This window comes from Cryptotermes secundus, unplaced genomic scaffold (assembly GCF_002891405.2).
Source record: "Cryptotermes secundus unplaced genomic scaffold, Csec_1.0 scaffold17, whole genome shotgun sequence".
Classification (NCBI taxonomy): domain Eukaryota; kingdom Metazoa; phylum Arthropoda; class Insecta; order Blattodea; family Kalotermitidae; genus Cryptotermes; species Cryptotermes secundus.
The window spans coordinates 1,190,255-1,210,907 of record NW_019729207.1 but is presented as its reverse complement, the minus strand read 5'-3'; the positions used below and the strand labels follow the sequence as shown (position 1 = coordinate 1,210,907).

Sequence of the window (20,653 nt, the reverse complement as noted above, 5' to 3'; positions counted from 1 at the left end):
AGACTCCCAATCCCCGGTACCTCGGTCTCCATCTACTGCGATACCTATGCCGGGAAACCTCGGCCGTACATTCCAGCCCGTTCCATGACCTGTCGCACCCAGGCACCAAAAGCAACGGCGAAACTGGTCGCATAGCGTTTTGTGTGGCCGGCCGTGCAGAAGGATCGCCGCATCTGCGTAAGGGCTTGCCAGTTCTGCCAGCGCTCCAAAGTCCCACGACACAGTCACGCCATTGGGACGACATTACACCGCCCCTTCCGATGTCAGCAGGCTACACATACCGCTTCACTGCAGCCGCTGGCCCGGACATAACAGCCGACACCGTGGCACGCGCCCTACCCTACGCTTCGGTTGCCCGGCCAGGGTCGTCAGTTTGAATCTCAACTCTTCCACAACCTGGCCAGGCTGTGTGGCATTCAACTCTCCCGGACAACCACCCACCAGCCAGCTCTTCAACTGAGGAACACTTACTTGAACGCAATACACACCCACCTCATGGGTGTCACTGTACGCATTTACTAGTGGGTATGCGGCACCGTAGTTGGTTCAGGCACTATGATACAAGCCGGAAGGTCGCAGGTTCGATTCCTGATAAAGTCATTGGATTTTTTTTTTTTCAATTTACCTAGTCCTTCCAGCCGAACTGTGGCCCTGGGGTCGACTCAGCCTCTAACAGAAATGAGTACCAGGAATCTTCCTTGGGGTAAAGGGCGGCCGACATGTAAGACCGACAATGTCACCATCATCTGTGAGCAGACTGTCTAGAAAATGTGGGAGCCTCTACATCCCACAACCCTATAGGCCTCTCAGCCCTTACAAGGATAGTTTTATCTTTTACCTGTTTAGTGTCCTGAACAACACAATATACATACACACTCACCTACCTTGTGACTGAGTGTTTGTGTGTGACTGGGTGATGCATTTCCCACCATAACATTGCTGGCAGGAGAACCACCTGATGTATGGGGAGATGAACTACTGGTGGTTGTTGTAGTACCACTGCCAAGGAACCCATTGTTGGTAGGAGATGGTGCTGGCTGATGGTGCCTTGATGCACCTCCTACCACTGCAGAGAAATGATTATTGGGTGTTGATGGCCGTGAGTTTGTTGGCGTTAGGCATGACGTTGAGGTTGATAACCTCTGTTGTACAATTTTCTGACACGCTGAAAAGAAAAATGCATATCAACATTAGAGAAGGATGAAGTAATCAAACGAAAACAACCTCAAGTAAGACAACATTCTAGATACAGGGCAGGGGTACAAGTCTGGAATATTATATCAACCTGAACCTGGTTCTCCGACCCTGCCAACAGACACTCAGCAGCATGTACAGCCGATCCTTGAAACACTTCACAAAATTCAATCACAAAGCACCGAGACTGAAGGTGCGACTTCAATTTGCATATCCTGACACACAACTGTACGTACACGTGTGTTTAGAGTTCACATCTGGTCAAGAAAGTCTCGGAGCTTAATGGAACTTCAAAGTTCATTACTGTGTTCACGAAAGCCTGTCGCTGAACCCTACCCGGAGCCAAACAAGTTCAGTCTTCGTCTCACAGTATTTCTTTACGATCCATGCCTCGGTCATGTAAGTTATCTCTTTCCTCCCTTGATCAAGACGAAAGAAAAAGACGCATTTATGCTGTGTGGGCATAAAAAATAAAGGGGGGGGGAAGGTAAAGCTATCCCTGTAAGGGGAAAAGGAGAACCACAGGGTTGTGAAACGTCGAGGCTCCCACATTTTGGAGACAATCGGCTCACAGATGGCGGTGAGGTTAGTTAGTTAGTTAGTTAGTTAGTTAGTTATTAGAGAGGGTGGGTTTCCTCATGCACTGAGACCTGTCTTTGTCCATTGTACTTCCCTCTTATGATATTCTACCAGTCTCTATATCCTACCGGTACTGGTGCTTACCATCAGTCCCGCCCAGCCAGCGAGACCGGCTCTACTAGCTGAGAGGTATCTATAATGCTTCCCCCATCTACCAGAGGTATTGGAGACTGCTGTTGGGCGGGAAACGTCCGTAATTTGGCTCAGTGACCTCCTTTGGAGATATGAGTTTCTTTTACGTGCCGTAAAGCTACGACACGGGACCCACGGCTTAAAGTCCCTCCCGGAGGACTTGTTCCGTGAATTTTTCCGCCCTTAAAAATTCGACGACCTCCACCGGGTATTTGAACCAGCGTACTACGAGTCATGAGGTGGGAACGTTACCTCTAGACTACGGAGGCCGCTCTGGCGGTGAGGTTAAGTAAGGCTATCCCTGTAGCAGGTCGTGGAGGCCCATAGGGTTGAGACGTCGAGGCTCCAACATTTTCTAGACAATCGATTCACAGACGGCGTAGGTTGAAAAGCTCAAGCGCCGGCCACCCTTTACCCCNTCCTGGTACTCATTTAATTTAGAGGCTGTGTCGACCCCAGGGCCATAGTGCGGCTGGAAGGATTAGGTCAATTGAAAATCCAATAATCTCGCCGGGAATGGAACTAACAACCTTCCAGCTTATAACATTGTTATTCGACCAACTACGCTACGACGTGCCCCCCCCACTTCCTGGACATATAAAAGACAAGAATATCAATTCTGGGAGCACTCAGTAAAAGTGAAGATACGTATAGCAATGCCCAGCAACAGTCTGTGAAAACGAAAACTGGACGGAAAATCTGATCCTATTTAATATACAGCCTTCACCTCGAGATATCATATCATCGTGCTGAAGGTTTCCTGACAACTGTGCGGCAGTCACTGCATTCAGGTGCCTGACACCAGCTTGGAGATCGCGACGTTCAAGGCAAGAAGCCGGAGACAAGGGTCACAAGGAGTATACTCAGAATGGAGATTCTTGGCCATTAAAAAGTCCGTTACAACGTGCCAGGGCAACTTCAAATAATTTGGAGGGGGGGGGAAGGTACAATATGAAAGAGGGGAGGAGCTACAAATGAAATCTTCTGAGTACAAGATGGAATCCAAAATTTGTTAGCAGTCAGAAGAGAAAATAATATTTACGATCTGAAGTTCTTACAGCCGTGATTACGAAGGGTTCTATTTTGTGGCATAAAATTGGAGTACAAGACGTTATATCCCAAAGACAAAGCTACTCATTTAGTGTTTGAAAATATAAAAGGAATGGACAGAACAAGAGTACCAAGAAAACATTTAGAATTTGCACAGAAAGGAAAGAGACACATGGGATAATAGAAAACAAGATGGCTCAGCCAGGCAATAGGAAGGAGCTGGCAAGAAATCAAGATCATGGACCTTTTCATCCATCAGCCTGTACAAAACAAAACTGATGCTAGAAGAACTGAAACAATCCCGGTTAGAAACAAAAGGATTTTTTTCGTCCTTCACTTTATTAATTGATAATGTTACTGGTATTCTATTTTTGGAAGTCAACTGAACTTCATGTAAAAGTAATAACATTCAATAACGCCACTGATTTGCATTGTCTTACTGTACTTTGAATAACCTACACTTTAATTAGCATCAATATAAAGCTGGTAAGTATTCACAGTGAAAATTAACTACCACGGTCAAATTTAATTAATTTAAAGGATCACGTTTTTAACTGGAATTAAAATGACTCAACTAAATGCATCTGATCTGTAACCAACTGAAGCCAATCATAAGAAAAACAAGACCTCAAACGAACCAAAACAGTACAGTACCCCACATATCACAACATAATACAAAACCTCAAACACATTATAGCAGCGTCTCACACAATACAATTAAATAAAACACAATACGACACGAGACTTCATACATTACAACATAACACAAAACAATAACTCACAGAATAGAAAAAAGAATATTAAAAACACAAGATTTCGCATTATAATAACAAAACACTTGACACACTTCAATACAATCTGAGCATGTATGCAGCCTCCAGGACTTACAAATGATAGCTTTATAACACGATACAATGTGTGAAGTGATGTAAAGTGAGTAATTCACAATAAGCCGTACAACACGAACTGACTCTGGTGGTACAGGAAATGAAATAAAGAACAGGAAAGTCTGCAATAACACTCACCATCCTGGAAGACTCTCTCTACATTGAGGCCATAAGTGGCACATGTTTCGTAGTACGAGCAACGCTTCAGATCAGTGGCCAATTTTCTTGCCCTCGAGTCATCAATGAGACGAGGGTTGTTTTCGCTAATAGCATCTGAGGAAGAAGAAAAATGTGGTATTAGTTTCAACAGATTGGTTTCCCATTTCTGCAGCAAGGCACAGGCTTTACAGATACCAAATATGTAAACTTGATAATGCTTTATGAATTATTATGAGTCTACTTTGGGTTCTTCGTGCAGAAAGGCTTTAATCATTCATTAAAATACAATAATTCTTGACTCATCATTCATAACCATCCGAAGGTCCAACAAAACTTTAAGAGCCACCATTAATTGCAAAAGAAAATATTAGCGAAAGAGTGAAATTTCAACAACATACAAAATCAAAATTCTCCTGACAACAACCACAGATCTACAACACTTCACACGAGTTAGTGACGAGAACAATATCCTTACAGGAACTTCATCCTTCAAAGCACGATCATTACAGTATGTACCATAATATTTTAACAACAAAAGCTGTACATTTTGGCTGCAGACTGCAATTATGTGTTTTCTGGAAGCAAAATAAACAACAGAACAAGATGGTATGGTGGCACGCGGTAGCACTATGCTACAAACCGGAAGGTAGCGGGTTCGATTCCAGATGGAGTCGTTACATTTTTAAATTGACCTAATCTTTCCAGCCACACTATGGCCACGGGGTTGACTCAGCCTCTAACGGAAATGATTAACAGGAATCTTCATGGGGAGTAAAGAGCGGCCGGCGCGTAGGGCTGACAACCTCGCTGCCATCTGTGGGCTGAATGTCTAGAAAATGTGGAAGCCTAGACGTCTCAGAACCCTATGGGCCTCCATGGCCCGTTACAGGGTAGCTTTACGTTTTTCGATAAGACGGTATGGTCACGTTCTAAGCATAAACACGACATAATCCAAACAAGGCTATGTACATGAATTTAAAAGGAAAACACCCAACAGAAAGACCGAGATGTAGATGGGAATAAGTTAGAAAATATGCCACACAGAAGGCAGGAAGAACAGGAGAACAAACTGCGCAGATGGAGCTTCTGGAAGACAGCGATAGATGCGGATGAGGCTTGGTTGCTAGGCGATTCACACAAAATGGAAACGTCTACGGAAGGAGATGATCACTCCTGTGAAAGTTCCACTCTGTGCACGGTGTTTTCACATATCTGAGAACCTGTCTGTTACGGATTCGAAGAAAGTTAAGTCTTATTTACATGCACTCTATTACATAACAGTGAAAGGTCGGCAGGCGTGAGTCTTAGAGGCAGCTTATGGTTGTCCGGCGATCTGCCGCGTCGGTGTCTGTGGGCTGTCTGTGCGCTAGCAACGCTGAAGTGGCACACACTGCCTCGAAATTTATTCTATCCTGAAGCTGGAGATAAGACTTCCCATCGAAACTTGATATCCACTTACCACATTCCATAAAAGACCACAACAACATGAATCTTGACCATCATGATCCTGATAATACAGAATTCTAATTCAACCACACCAAAGGCAGAAGCAATATTTCAGGTTTAATTCGGCTCAGGACAGACACTTCTCACCCCATGGGCCTTGGTTTCAATCCGGGTAACTTTTTCATGTAACAATCGTGGTGGAAGACGTGGCAATGAAACGGGGCTCTCTAACTTCCTTCTGTTTCCCCCGTAAATCACCATTCCATCATTGCTCGACAATCATCTGTTACCGCGTACTGAGGTGTGTGATAGCTCTGACCAGGCAGCACAGTATCACATTCTCTCAATTTTTTGGCTTAGGGCTCCGTCTTTCGGCCAGAAACAATTGTAGGCATGTATTATTTTGACTACGAAGCAATCAGAAACAAATATGCGAAAGATTCAGTAAGTATATCACAAATGGAAGTAAAACAGGTGTAAAGGACGTAATAGGTTTCCTATATGTATCATTAGATAGCAGCACAGTTCAGCTTCATAACAGTCTAGGTAGCAAACGCGCATGCGCACGTTCACAGGGTGGTTTCAGTAGTCTAAATGGTGACCATGCTTAAGGAGTTTGCTACTAAAGAGCAGCGTTCTGTTGCACCATTTTGTGGGCAGAAGAGTTCAATGCAAAGAATATCAACAAAGAAATGCTTTCAGTTTACGGTGGGAAGTTTGTCGCATAAAGCGGTTCACAATCCGGTCGTGAAATTCTCTCAAGGACGATTAAAGTCGCAGATGATGAAACAGAGGAGCGGAATTGGCTGAGACAACAGTCAAATACTACTACGCTGCGGGTTTCTAAGCACTGGTAAAACGATGGGACAACTGCATCAGTGTTGGCTGAGGATATGTCGAGAAGTAAATGTTCTTTTAGGGTCGAATATCACATGCTTTACGTTTAATAACCATTTCTGACCTATTTACTGACTCTCCCTCGCACATTAGCCATTTGAAGTCGAAGCTGATTTACGTAATATATACAAACCCAGTTAGTACCTCACAGGGAACACATTACGTCTCCGCTACAAAGCCCAACCGGTTAATGCTGTTTAGGGAAACAGTCGCTGTTTACTGTGAGAACCATACGGAACACATAAATACACTGTGTGGGCAGAATGCAGAGTTCAGTTCGTGTCTCACAGGAAACACATTACGTCTCTGCTACAAAGCCCAACCGGTTAATGCTGTTTAGGGAAACAGTCGCTGTTTACTGCGAGAACCATATGGAACACATAAATACACCGTGTGGGCAGAATACACAGTTCAGTGGGTGCCTCACAGGAAACACATTACGCCTCCGCTACAAAGCCCAACCGGTTAATGCTGTTTAGGGAAACAGTCGCTGTTTACTACGAGAACCATACAGAATACACAAATACACTGTGTGGGCAGAATGCAGAGTTCAGTCCGTACCTCACAGGAAACACATTACGCCTCCGCTACAAAGCCCAACCGGTTAATGCTGTTTAGGGAAACAGTCGCTGTTTACTACGAGAACCATACAGAATACACAAATACACTGTGTGGGCAGAATGCAGAGTTCAGTTCGTACCTCACAGTAAACACGTTATGTCTCCGTTACAAAGCCCAACCGGTTAATGCTGTTTAGGGAAACAGTCGCTGTTTACTGTGAGAACCATATGGAACACATAAATATGCTGTGTGGAAATATGAAGAATATCTGAATGCGAATACGTTCCAGCAAGAAAGTACTAACCGAGGAGTTCCCTTCAAGACCAATATTGACGTCTGTGTCAATATTATTACGAAAGCAATGTGTTCGGTTGTCGAGGTGATGTCTCTTAACAGACGTTATATATTCAATTAGTCTTAAGAGCCGCGTCACTAACACAAACTCGCAAATATATTTACACTTCATTCTTAAAGTAATTATCACCGATTCCTGCGATAGTGACGCTCGAATGTTCAGCACACGAGCGTATAAATGCGTGGCAAGAAGAAACCATGATCTTAGTTGAATTCGGTTGGTCAGTGAACGACCATCTGTGACGTGAACTTCAGTTAAAGAGCCTTATAATGAATTTACATACAGCGGTAAGTAAATCTTGTGCACAAAATACACAATTCCATGAGGCAAAACTTTTGTCTGTTTGGGGGACCCATTACGAAACACCGAATTCTTTGCGGGTTGTGTGATGACTCTTACTTCATATTAAGACAATAAAGATAAGATTCAGGATTCAAAAATCTGGGACATATCTTGATCTGATTTCTTCGTGGTATTTGTTATTCCCGACCGCCTCTGTGGCCTAGTGGTCAGAGTTCCTGGCTACAGATCCAGAGGTCCGGGTTGAATTCCGGGCGCTACCAGATTTTCTGAGAAGTAGTGGGTCTGGAACGGTGTTCACTCAGCCTTGGGAGGATAATTGAGCTATCTGAAGGAAACAGCGGCTCCGATCTAGAAAACAGAGATTAACGGCCGTGGGGATCCGTTGCGCTGACCACGCGACACCCTCTATCCGCTAAAGTTGTCACTAACTACGCCGACAAGCGGTGGTCGCTCAGTCGGTATAGTTCGCTTGCTGACTAAAACCACGGAGTTTTTTATTCCCTGCAACACACTCTTCGCCTCTAATGCATCATTCACACCCATCCTAACAAACGACGCTACATGACCAACGCAGGTGAAAGACGTTAAATGAGAGCAGTATTCACAGTTCGCTGGATTTCGAACTCAGTAAGTAATTTTAGGAATTATTCTGTTAAATAAGAAGGCCACAGACACCATTCAATACAGCGGTGCCATTAGGCTGTGCCATGGCTCAGCCAGTTAGTTGCAGGCTTCCCACCGCGGCGGCCCGGGTTCGATCCCAGGTCAGGTGATGTGGAATTTGTAGTGAACGAAATGGCACATGGGCAGGTTTCCTCCGAATACTTCAGTTTCCCTTGCCAATTCTCATTCCACAGACTGCTCCACACTCATCATCATCATCATCATCATCATCATCATCACCATCCGGGGCTGGTACACTAGGCCAGTCGTGGCCGACGTACCCAGTGGAATCAGTCTCATCCCTACTTCCAAATAAATAAATAAATTTTATATATATATATACACACACACGCGCGTATTCGAATGCAACGTTGTGTCAAAATTTCAAAGCAATCGGCGAAGAACTTTCGGAGATTTAAGAATTTGAACAAACGAACATTTACATTTTTATTTATATAGATATATATGATATCACTAGTTTTAATATGAATATCCAGGAATCTTTCTCATGTCGTACAATCGTATCTTTCGTGTGACTCCTACAATAAACAAGCGTTATCTCCCTACACAGAATTAACCAGTCGATATTTGTTGTAAGGGTAACGAATTATGTTTCTATGGGGAAGAAAATTTTTATACCTCATCTGGAATCACTTCGGGCTCCTAAGGGTTAAGAAAACACAATACCACCAAACCAAAACACGATGGCGTGTCTGTAAATTCCCAACACCAGACCCGGCTAATAAGTAACATCACTCCATACCGGCCCCCGTTACATCTCACGGGCTCAGTAAGGGCCACTGACGTGCTGCAACCTAAATTCAATTTATGTTCTATTCAAAATAACAGATGTATCACCGAACAGCAGGGGCACTACCTGACAACAAAGGGTAATCTTCTGGAATATGATGCCGTGTAGTCTCGCATAACTTTACAGATATTTCGGAGGTGAGTACCGTGTCCATCTTCAGGGTCGAAGAGTAATGTCAAAGTAGGAGGAAGAAAGGAAACGTCCCCCATTACGTCACCGCGCGGCTGCGCAGTAGAGCTATGAACGCTGCGGTCTGCGTTAATGTGAGGCAAGAGCAGGAATAACGCGTTACGTTTATAAAAAAATTACAACCGAGACACGCAACTTTCTTGAATCAAGACACAGAAATGCCATGACGGTGTAATGGCATGTCGTGGCTCGTTCAGTTAACTGAAGCGCAGTTGTGATACGATTTCTTTGACGTGTTGCATATACCCACGCCAACTGAACCAACTGCAAGCCATAGCGCCGTGAGATTTCGACAGTACCGAAGACTCCCTTCTTGTCGTCTGTTTTGGGATGCTGTGTGTTTGGTTTCCTGATCTGTGAGGTACCGAGTCGCTTAACCGCTCGTGGGGTCACTGCACCAGGCCAGATGAGAACCTGCCTCAGTGCCACACTGTCCACCACAAATCCCACAACGCCTGACAAGGGAATGGTCTGGTCCGACATGTCGAAAACTGCCATGATTTCTTTTCTTTTTTTTTCACTGCAGGAGTACACACAACAAAATCCACTGTCAAAATTTTAGCTGATAATACGCACTGCAAATATTTTTTAAAAATTGATGAACATGACCAATATTGTAGCCTGCCAGACCCTTGGAGAAATCTCCACCCCTAGCAGAGCAGAGCAGAGCAGAGCAGAGCAGTACGCAACACGGCTGACTCACAGCCTAGGCTGGGGCTGTACAAACCTCTGGTAGAAGCGGTTCCGGGTACAGAAAAAATGAGTAACTTCGGCATTTTTTAAAAAATACTTGTAGTGCGCATTAGCAGCTAAAATTCTGACAGTGGATTTTGTTGTGTGTACTCTTGCAGTGAAAAAGAAAATCAGGGCAGGTTTCGCCATGTCGGATCAAACCATTCCCTTGTGAGACGTGACACGTAGTGCAGTATGTGGGAGCCGGGCCGTGAGCACCTCCATCGGAATTCACACCTATAAGCTAAGTAAAACTGCAGTCTTTTGGGGACGTGACGTCGTGCAGTTTGGTAGGTTTGTACTAACATGGCCGCGCCATAGCTCAAGCGGTTAGTTGCTGGCTTCCCACCCGGGTTCGATCCCTGCTTTGGTCAAGTGGGATTTGTGGTGGACAAAGTGGCGCTGGGAAGGGTTTTCTCCGAGTACTTCGGTTTCCCCTGCCAATACTCATTCCACCAAATTCTCCATCATCATAATCACCCGGGGCAGGCACAATAGGCCAATCAGTGGCCGCCGTCCCGAGTGGACCCAGTTGGACTCCACCTCCCACTAGGCGAATTTGTACCAACATTACAACAGGGAAGTACTGGCATTGCCGGGGGGGGGGAAAGCACGTGACACAGGGACCGGAGGACCAGGACCGCACCTATGAGGGAACGAAAGGGAACGTGAGGCTGTTTTGTGTATGGGGGAGAAAAGGGGAAATGGGGCAGAGAATTTACGAAGAGAAGGAAGAACGGTGGCCCAAAAAGGGAAGTTATCCAAGGGGGCTAGACTAATTTGAACTGAGTTACTTGGTGCAGACCCATCCTCCGTCACGCAACGGTTCGCAAACAACTGGACAAGCGCCGGGCCTCTTGCTCGGTCTGCAGCAGCAAGTCTCGCGCATGCGCACACACACTGTACTGGAGTGGGTGCTTGCGCGGCAACACTTGTGACTTCTTGTATTCGGGAGGTCTTCAGGTCGAATCTCGGCAAGGGCACCGACTATCCTGGAATGGTTTTTGTGGCTTTGTTCAGTTTCTCCACAAGAAAGCCGGGAGAGTGCCTCGAAATATGCCACGGCCACTTCCTTCCACATCCTATCCATTTATCATTCCTCATCCTACTATTGCAACTCCATACAGTTGTTTCCAGGCGTCCACACGTGACACATTTCGATCTGTTTCCGCAGGGTGGCGCCGTATGTTTCCTTCTAGTCTGCACCGTCTCACTGCACGTGCACAGTGCGCCGACAGAGGGCAGCGCGTCTACACAGCAAACTGCATCATCCGACAGGTATTTCAGAACTCACACGTCCCAAATATTACTTTCAGTAAAATCATTTAAATGGCAACTATATGGAACACTTGCTGTAACACCAATCAAGGTAACCCCCCCAAAAAAGTACATTCTGTGTTTCATATGATCCAAACAGTAAAATTCGATTATTGCCCTAACTAACATTAACCGATCGGTCTTTGCAATTGCGTAATAATGTGCTCTCTGTGAGGTACGAACTAAGTTTTTAAATATTTAAATTAAATTCGTTGTTTTCCGCATTAAAGTTGAAAAGTGAACTCGGAAAATCGAAATTTCGGGGCCCCTATCTCAATCCACTACCTCTAACGATCATGTCTTCGCTCTCACACTGCTCTTATCAGAATGAAGAGAGGGTGAAGCCTGGGAATATTCTAACAAACTGATGCGCTTTCTCCCTCACCCCCGCCTTTCATGTAAGGTAAATACCGTATTTACGCATGTATAGGCCGCACATTTTTTGCCAAAAATTCAAGAGGAAAACTGGGGTGCGGCTTATATTCGAAATATTCGAAATCACACTTCATTTAAAAAAAATTAACGTTGCCAAATTTCGGAATAATTTCTACTCCTGAAATAATATTCCAAGAAAATTATTTTTTCTATAATTTCTGTCTGAAAATTGTGCTGCGGCCTATACATGCGTAAATACGGTACTTATGAAGACAGGAGACAGAACACGTGACTGCAGATATACAACATTTAGAACTCTTTTATTACGCTACGGACCGCCCATTTACGTGCTGAAAGATCTTATATATCGTAGCGCCTGCTCAGTCTGTTTCGGCTTGCCCGTGACACACATATGTAAAAGAAGTTGCCGCATATACCAGGGGTACGCATATACATAGCGCAACTGTTGTAACGGATCACGGCTTACTGGTCCCGTCAGGAGGTGGGGCACGAAATTAGACAAACAATATTCAGATTCCATATCACAAAAAGCACACTGTCGCTGTTTATCGTAAGACTCATACCAAACACACAAGGAAGTCACTCAATTAAGACCTAAAAGTTTGTGACGATGGTATATTGCTACAAGCATCATGTTTTTGGACATTATCCATCGTCTTGTCTATTTTTTAAAAACAGTCCTGTTTCTTTTTCAAAAAACAACGTTTCGGAGACTGGCTTCTGTCTCCTTCTTCAGGTAAAACCACTCAGTTGGGTCCAACAGATAGAGCTAGCCCCTATCTTCGGAGACGTTTCGCAGACTGGATTCTGTCTCCGTCCTCAGGTAAAACCACTCAGTTGGGTCCAACAGATAGAGCTAGCCCCTATCTTCGGAGACGTTTCGCAGACTGGATTCTGTCTCCGTCCTCAGGTAAAACCACTCAGTTGGGTCCAACAGATAGAGCTAGCCCCTATCTTCGGAGACGTTTCGCAGACTGGATTCTGTCTCCGTCCTCAGGTAAAACCACTCAGTTGGGTCCAACAGATAGAGCTAGCCCCTATCTCCGGAGACGTTTCGGAGACTGGATTCTGTCTCCGTCCTCAGGTAAAACCTACTCAGTTGGGTCCAACAGATAGAGCTAACCCCTATCTCCGGAGACGTTTCGGAGAATGGATTCTGTCCCCCTCCTCAGGTAAAACCTACTCAGTTGGGTCCAATAGATAAAGCCAGCCCCTATCTCCGGAGACGGGGACAGGATCCAGCCTCCGAAACGTTGTTTTGAAAGAAAAACAGGACGTTTTTTTAAAAAATAGACAAGACGATGGATAATGTCCAAAAACATAATACCTGAAGTCACTCAATGGTAAAAAGCAGGTGGTACATATAGTGACCACTGTGATGTTAATGGGGCAATTTGGAACTACCATCATATGTTTAACCCTTCAAAGCCCAGTGGTTACATAGAAGCCTGGGCGGGCCCCAGAGCCAGTCTGGATGCTGTCGAGAACAGAAAAATCTCCGTCCTACCCAGAATCAAGTCCAGATAGCCTGGCAATTCAGCCCGTAGCCTAGTCACTACACTGACTGAGCTATCTTGCCTCATGTTATTACTACCAATCCAAACCCCGTTTATAGTCACACAGACACGTGTGAATACTTTTGTGTGTTTCAGCGTATCACCGCTAACGGTGGGGCCACTTCAAACCAGTACGCTGCCAGGAGATAAGGAACAACTGCCCAAGGACGACACAAAGGCGAAAAGAGCTATGTGAGTAGGCAGCAACCAACAGTTAAACAACAGTCAAGTATTTGTCAGGCTGTGGCCAGGGGACGGGGAAAACCTGAAGTACGTGTATGTTCCGGTCTAGCTACAGAGGCGAGGAAGGACGAATAGGCAATACGGAAATGAGGGAGGAACTAAAGGTATGGAAGAGATAACGGAAGGAAAGAAATTATCTTTGCCGTCACTTTGACCTGGCACGTGTAACGCCTCCGTGAGCCACTGCAATAGAAATACTGATAGTTTCAAAATAATAGTAGTTGCAAAAATGTGCCAATCACCTTCTCTTCGCCTGTTTGTCCAAGCGTACGAACTCGAGACCCGCGGAATGGATTTCCAAACTGCTTTACTATGAACACTTTTACATGACGACTTACATGCGTTTCTGAACGCGTCTCTCACTAAATGCTTACGGAAGCAACGAAAATCTGTGGAGAAACCCGCACAACGCATGTATCGAGACAGCGCACGAGAGCGACGCACCAGAACGCGACTTCCCTGCCTTGTTCCGGCTGTAAAGCGCCTTACAGGCAGACACACACCGGGATAGAACCTCTGCGATGACACCTCCTAGCCCGGAACATGAAAGCGCGATCCACAGCCTAGTGAGTGCGCACTGACGCTTAAAAGAAGAGATCAATGCTCGCCTTTGGCGCGGTGTATGTTACGTTCTGGGGCCATGACACAAAGGGCGGGTGGACTGATACTACGTTTTGTCATCTACATATAATCCAATGATTTGCATTTGTCATCCATCACTCTGAACACATTAAACCAATTCAGGCGTTTGTCGTGCGAACAATATAGGATAAATACAGGGTATTTCTGGGTCCCTTTGAAGATCTCAACAAGGTCTCAATATGCTGGAGAGAAGGTGAAGGGCTGGGAAGTGACAAAGGTAAATTCAAGAGGAGGTAAAGCGTTGGGAAGTGACGAATTCAACTAAATATGTCGGAAAGAAGGTAAAGCGGTGGGAAATGAAAAAGGCAAATTCACGTCCATGATGTGTATTTGTACCAACCGTCTTACAGTGCACACGATTTCACCTTTCTCTTCTCTACATGTTTCGGCTCTAATGTGCAGTCTTCAGGTGTGGTTTCATTTACGTCAAAACATTGCACTGTATGCCACCACGTCTCCTTTATAAAATGATTAAAATGTATATATGTCATGTATAATAATAAAGTTTATATATTAAAACTTTTCAAGATTTATCATCTATACGTCGCACTTCAAAATTCGCTAGTTACGTCAATCCTCTCCTATGGGAGTGTTCTTCCTATATTCTTGTGTATACTGTCCTTGTGTTGTGTCCTTCCGTTGTAACTGCGTGCGTTGCATTGCAAATTGACATATATACATTTTAATCGTTTTATAAAGGAGACATGATGGCATACAGTGCAATGGTTTGACGTAAATAAAACCACACCTGAAGATGGCACATTAGTGCCGAAACATGTAGTGAAGAGAAAGGTGAAATCGTGTGCACTGTAAGACGGTTGGTATAAATACACATCATGGACGTGAATCAGTGCAACAGGACGCTAAAATATGACATTAAGGCAAATTCAGCTAAATATATTGGAAAGAAGGTAAAGCGGTTGGAAGTGACAAAGGTAAATTCAAGAGAGGATAAAGGGTTGGGAAGTGAAACTTAAATCCTACCTTAGAGAAGCGAAGAACGAATGTGAAGGCAAGAATTGTCGAAACGTTTCTGTTACCTCCTAAGCAATTAAGACATCATTCAGAGCCGAACAGTAGAAACACACTCTCCTGCCTACAACCAATCTGACCTTTTCCTCAACAGATCCAGTTCCAGTGACGAGAGCGATGAGGGGGAAGACGATATCACAAGCGCTACAGGACCCAAACATGAGCCAGTGACTCGCAGACGTTCCTTAAGCAGCATCTCCAGGCGAGTGGCCAAAGCTCTGACTCCTTTAGTTTCATCTAAACAATATTTTCAAACGCATCTTCACGTATAGGATACATCAGGGCTGTCCAACTGGCGGCATGGGGCCGACCAGCGGGAGTATCCTTCCTTTCCCCATGTGACAAATTTTGCCTAAAAAATATAAAAAAGTTCAATTTGCCCGTAACTTTACAATATAGGGGCTGAACGGCCAGGGTTCGATTCCCGGCAGAGGCAAGATGTTTTTCTCTACTCCACAGCGTCCAGACCGGCTCTGGGGCCTCGAGAGTCTCCTATACAGGTAAAAGGGGCTCTTTCCCCGGGGGTTAAAGCGACTGGAGCGCGAAGCTGACCCCTTATCTACATAATTCTCAAAGAATGGTGGAACTATACCCCCACTACCCCATATGTCTTCATGGAGTGGTCCCTAATTAATTTAAGCGCAGGAAAACCTTACTTTTGGCTTTAATATTACAAAGTAATTAAATTTAAATAAATGTTTTCCAGCCTCGTGGGTAAAATTCTTATTCATGTGCTTATGGCCCACAGACCTCAAATAAATGTACATGTATAGTGTGTCACGCGGGTATAACCGTAAGGTACAGCGCGGCCTCTCTGTGACTCGAGTTGGACAGCATCGCGGGAAGCGTTGGGATCCAGTAGAAATAAAGTGAATCTGAGTTATTTTGGTCTGGTGGTTGGGTACCAATGTTTCGGAGGAACATACTACCTCTACCCTCAGGGTTAGTACCCACCTACTAGCCTACGACACAATATCGCATTTCAGGCCGATCGTTTGCTAAGTCTGTATGTCCGTGTTGCAGTGACAGAGATAGCGACAGCGACAGCGACAGTTCAAGTAATGAGGAAGGAGCCAAATATGTGAACCGAAGAAGTGCCGATGATGACTCCAGCAACGAGAATGAGGAGACGGGTGAGGATACAGCCACCGACTGCGCCTCTGAGCCCAGCGCTTCCTCTCACGATGAGGATGATGGCAGCACAGAGGAAGCCGCGGACGACCCACCATCCGATTCAAGGTACATCACAGTACTACAGGGTGATCCATTTAAAATATTCCCAATATAAATATCCTCTAAAGCAGAAGTAGAGGTTCCTAGCCCGGAATTATGGACTCTTCACTGCAAAAATCAGAATATACACATTAATATAGTTCGAAGTCCTATATTACGTCGGCGGTAGGAAAAAAGAACTGACAGGAAACCGACCGCAAACAGACATGACATATTCTCTACGCATGTATATTGGGTATTTCAAAGGACAATTCCGGAATACAATGAAGAGCGGTGATGCATGCATTCATCGGAGGAAACTTACATCATGTTTTGCGAAGTCATTTACATTTTCCATCCAGAAATATATAAAATATGCATACTGTTTGGATACGGTTTTAAATGGGTCACACTGTATTTGAGGATGTATGTGGGAACAATGTCTTCTGAGTGAACGAATTTTTACAAGGCTTGAATGAGCCGTAGGGCCGCATGTAATGACGACACTAGTAGACATGTCGGCGCCGTACTGTCACGTGCCGAACGCCTCTGCACCATCACGCTACGCAGCCTTTACTTACACAAGTCTTAACATTTTTAAATTACGTAATGTTGTAAGATCCATTTGTTTACAGGAAGCCTCTAGTTTGAGCGGTGGTCGCCAGGTTCACACGTTGTCATCTTCCTATCATCACATACACCGACTTCCGTCCTGAAGAGGATAAGGTCCTGTGTTGTGTACCCCCACGTACCCATGTGATACCTCCCATGCGTGCTATATCATTCTTGATGTGACCATCCTAACGAGCCTGATATTCGGCTAAGGGTACAAAGTATGAAACACATCAAAATGCAGTTTCCTCCACCCCTTCCCGTCATTTCTCGCTCCTGGTTCCTAACATTACCTCTAGCGCCCTATTCTCACAACCTCCACCTCAGTCCATGCCACATTTATATGCAACTAATCACGTGATGCTCGCTCCACGTTGCAGACGCCGAAGAGAAGCGGAAAGTAACGAGAGAGAGAAGAGAGAGGCGAATGACGACTCCGATGAAGATGTGGACGGAGGGTTGACTAAGGAAGCTGCGGTAGTCTCGCCGATAAGGAGGTACGCTTCTTGTCAACTCTGATTGGCGTTGCCCTGGACTGAAGCACAAACAAACGGACATTAACCGCAAGTCTAACAACGGCAGAAGATTAGGCTGTTTCCTTGGGGGTGGGTTTCCCGCCACGGAAGCCCGGGTTCGAGCCCAATCATATGGGATTTGTTGTGGACAAAGTGGCACCGGGGTAGGTTTTCTCAGACTCGGTTTTCCCTGCCAATTCTTGTTCCACCTATGGCTTCACACTCATCAGCTATCACCCGGAGCTGGTACAATAGGCCAAAGAGTGGCCGACGCACCAATCTGATTGTCTCACACCACCCAAAGAAATAAAAACTAGCTTGGAGGAACTGAGAGAGAGAGGACGTCGGTCAGCCACTGCTGGTCTCAGAGCCGAAACTGGAACCTGGAAAGTGTGCAATAGGAAACAGAAGGGCAGAGCATTCTATTTCGATGTTAGGACGTTTGGAAGCTGACAGACAATTGGCTTGCTTATTACGGCTGTGACAATGTGCTGTGTTAGCAAACAGTCTGCCTCGAGCGTCTGTCTGTGGCAGTATACGGAGTGTCCTGGAGTCTAGATACAACACGTCTCCGAGACCACCTTTATCTGGCACATCCATTTAGCCCCTGTTCCATTCGGAGCGACAGCCAGACGACCCTGTATAAGAAAACAGTTCTTATTTTGGTTTCTTCGGGGTTGGGGCGAGAGACCACTTGGCACGTCGGCCACTAATTGGTAGCGGCCTCGGGTGATAGATAACGATGAGTGTGGAGCAGTCGGTGGAACGAGAAATGGCAGGGGAAACTGAAGTACTCGGAGAGAGCCTATCCCACTGCCACTTTGTTCACAACAAATCCCCACATGACCTGACCGGGCCGGCCGCGTAGTGACGGGTTAGGGGAAGACGGGGGAACCAACAGCCTCACTGAGTTCCTTCATGACGCTCTCAGCAGCTTGAATGGAAAGAAGAGGTCGTGGCCTATTCCAGGCAGTATCCCTACAGCCTGGAGCCCCGGCCGAGATTACAATCCAACATTTACCGAATATAAGTCAATGGCGTTACCGCTAAACTAAGCTGCTTGGTAGGCCGCGACATAGCTCAAGCGGTTAGTCGCTGGCTTCCCACCGCGGCGGCCCGGGTTCGATCTCGGGTCTGTTCAAGTGGGATTTGTGGTGGAAAAAGTGGCGCCGGGGGGGATTTTCTCCGAGTACTTCGGTGTCCTCTACCAATCTTCATTCCACCAATTGCTCCACAATCACCCTCATTATCATCTGGGGCTGATAGAATAGGCCAGAAGTGGCCGCCGTGCCGAGTGGACCCAGCTGGACACCCCCCTCCCACTAAGCGAATTAAAAAAACTGCTTGGTGGGATTATGTCTAATTGATAGCTTTTGTATGAGCTGCGCTGAACCTTTGATATCAGACCTTTAGTCTGAACGGCTGTTTGGGCTAATAAAGAAGACATGCGGTAGCGTAGTTGGTTAAGGCACTATGTTAAAAGCCGGAAGGCTGAGGGTTCGATACCTGATGAGGTCACTGGATTTTCAGTTGACCTAATCCTTCCAGCCTCACTATGGCCCTGAGGCCGACTCAGCCTCTAACAGAAATTAGTACCAGGAATCTTCCTGGGGGTAAAGGGCGGCCGGCGCGTGAGGCTGACCTCACCGCCATTTGTGAGCCGATTGTCTCACAACCGTATGAGCCTCCACGGCCCATTACATGTTTTAGTACAATAAATGCTACTCCATTGCAGGCGCCGTGCCCCTCAAGGCAAGGAAGACGAAGATATATCAACAAAGGAGCCGATAAACTATGATGACACTGTTATGGACCCGATTGGTGATCGGAAGCGAGAATCATCATCACCAAGGACGAGGAGGAGGTCAGTGTGGCACAAAAAGCATATCTTAATTATTTGGTGCGGTTGAATGGGTCACCAGCGGACGTAACTGCAGGGTTGGCTGTGGGGCAGACCCCAGAGATGAATTTCAAGAAGCCCCCCCCCCACAAGGGTTTCCATCCTGATCATATTCTTGTTACTGTCAGACAGTTGCGGGTTTGTTGATGTGGGGCGCCCTTTCTTACGAGACGACAGCTCTGTCGTTTACTACTAGCGCAGTCGCTCTCGGGTCAGTCAAGTGAGGCTCATGACCACATTTTACTGTCTCAAATTCGAGACTCCCCCAACCTGGAGGGCCACGTCCCCGTATTTATACCCCCAGGCACTGAGTTCCCTTCTAGTCGCCAGTTACGACTCGCCTCGCGTGGAGGCTCCACGCGGGGCTGACAGCTGGTCCTCGTTATATAGCCTCGGCACGGACCACACAAAAAACACCGATTCCAGCAGCTCTTCTCTTGCTCCGTACGTTATCTGTTATGGCCATCATGTGACTGCTACTTAGCCCTTTCTTAGCAACGGACGTGTTTGCAGAGCCGTTCCCTAGCAACAGTTCTATACTGGCCTCACAATTCTGGCTTTCAGCAGACATGCCATAATACATTTGCGCACATAATGCAACAGCTGAGAACACAAATGCTTAAAGTTTCCCTAGGCTGCCAACTTTATAAATCCTAACACATACACACAAACCGTTCACATAAAATTGTAGGCATGTTCACAATGTATCACCGAATCTCGGGGTCGAGTTGATTTGTGTCGGTCACGTTTGGTTTCATGTCTGGGCCCGGAGGCGACAATTTTCACCTTTTTCCTCAGTTACTCCAGTAAAATGGCGATATCAGACCACAACTATTTCCTTCCACAAGTTTTCCAATTCATTATTCGCTAATCATTCTATCACTCGATAGCCCAGTAAACCCTCGCTAATCCGGTTACAGTTAATCCAGATGTGCGGATAATTCGGATCGAAATGTGAAAAATTCTGTTCACATTTGAGTACGTACTTTAAACAGACAAATGACATTTAGCAGCAAGAGGGGTTAGAGCAAGAGGACTTTCAGACTGTGTTGAGGGCAGCTGGAGACACTGAAATCACGCAAGAAAATATCCAAGATTGGCTTCAGCTGGATAAAGGAGACCCTGGATTTCAGCTTCTGACAGAGGAAGAAATTGCTGCAATGATATATATATATATATATATATTTCTTTCATCACTACTGCCTACATT

The 20,653-nt window shown here is 45.6% G+C and overlaps 2 protein-coding genes across 7 annotated transcripts in view; one reads left to right on the top strand and one right to left on the bottom strand.

Moving 5' to 3' along the window:
* The window catches only part of LOC111865352 (centaurin-gamma-1A), a 208,751-nt gene that overhangs the window by 33,156 nt on the left and 154,942 nt on the right, over nt 1-20,653 (bottom strand). For all 5 annotated transcript variants that reach the window (XM_023853294.2, XM_023853295.2, XM_023853297.2 and 2 more), the window contains 2 exons: nt 4,041-4,175; nt 885-1,165 (listed from right to left, as the gene is read on the bottom strand). In XM_023853294.2, the coding sequence (XP_023709062.1) occupies nt 885-1,165; nt 4,041-4,175 (416 nt within the window). The remainder of the gene's footprint in view (nt 1-884; nt 1,166-4,040; nt 4,176-20,653) is intronic.
* Nucleotides 7,504-20,653, top strand: part of LOC111865353 (clumping factor A) — a 16,577-nt gene continuing 3,427 nt past the window's right edge. The window contains exons 1-7 of one of the 2 annotated variants that reach the window (XM_023853300.2): nt 7,505-7,607; nt 11,193-11,296; nt 13,384-13,479; nt 15,299-15,406; nt 16,228-16,443; nt 17,409-17,525; nt 19,279-19,407. In XM_023853300.2, coding sequence (XP_023709068.1) covers nt 7,590-7,607; nt 11,193-11,296; nt 13,384-13,479; nt 15,299-15,406; nt 16,228-16,443; nt 17,409-17,525; nt 19,279-19,407 — 788 coding nt within the window. In that variant the 5' untranslated portion in view covers nt 7,505-7,589. Of the gene's footprint in view, nt 7,608-11,192; nt 11,297-13,383; nt 13,480-15,298; nt 15,407-16,227; nt 16,444-17,408; nt 17,526-19,278; nt 19,408-20,653 lie in introns of both variants that reach the window. The other variant, XM_033751776.1, reaches the window with a different exon arrangement.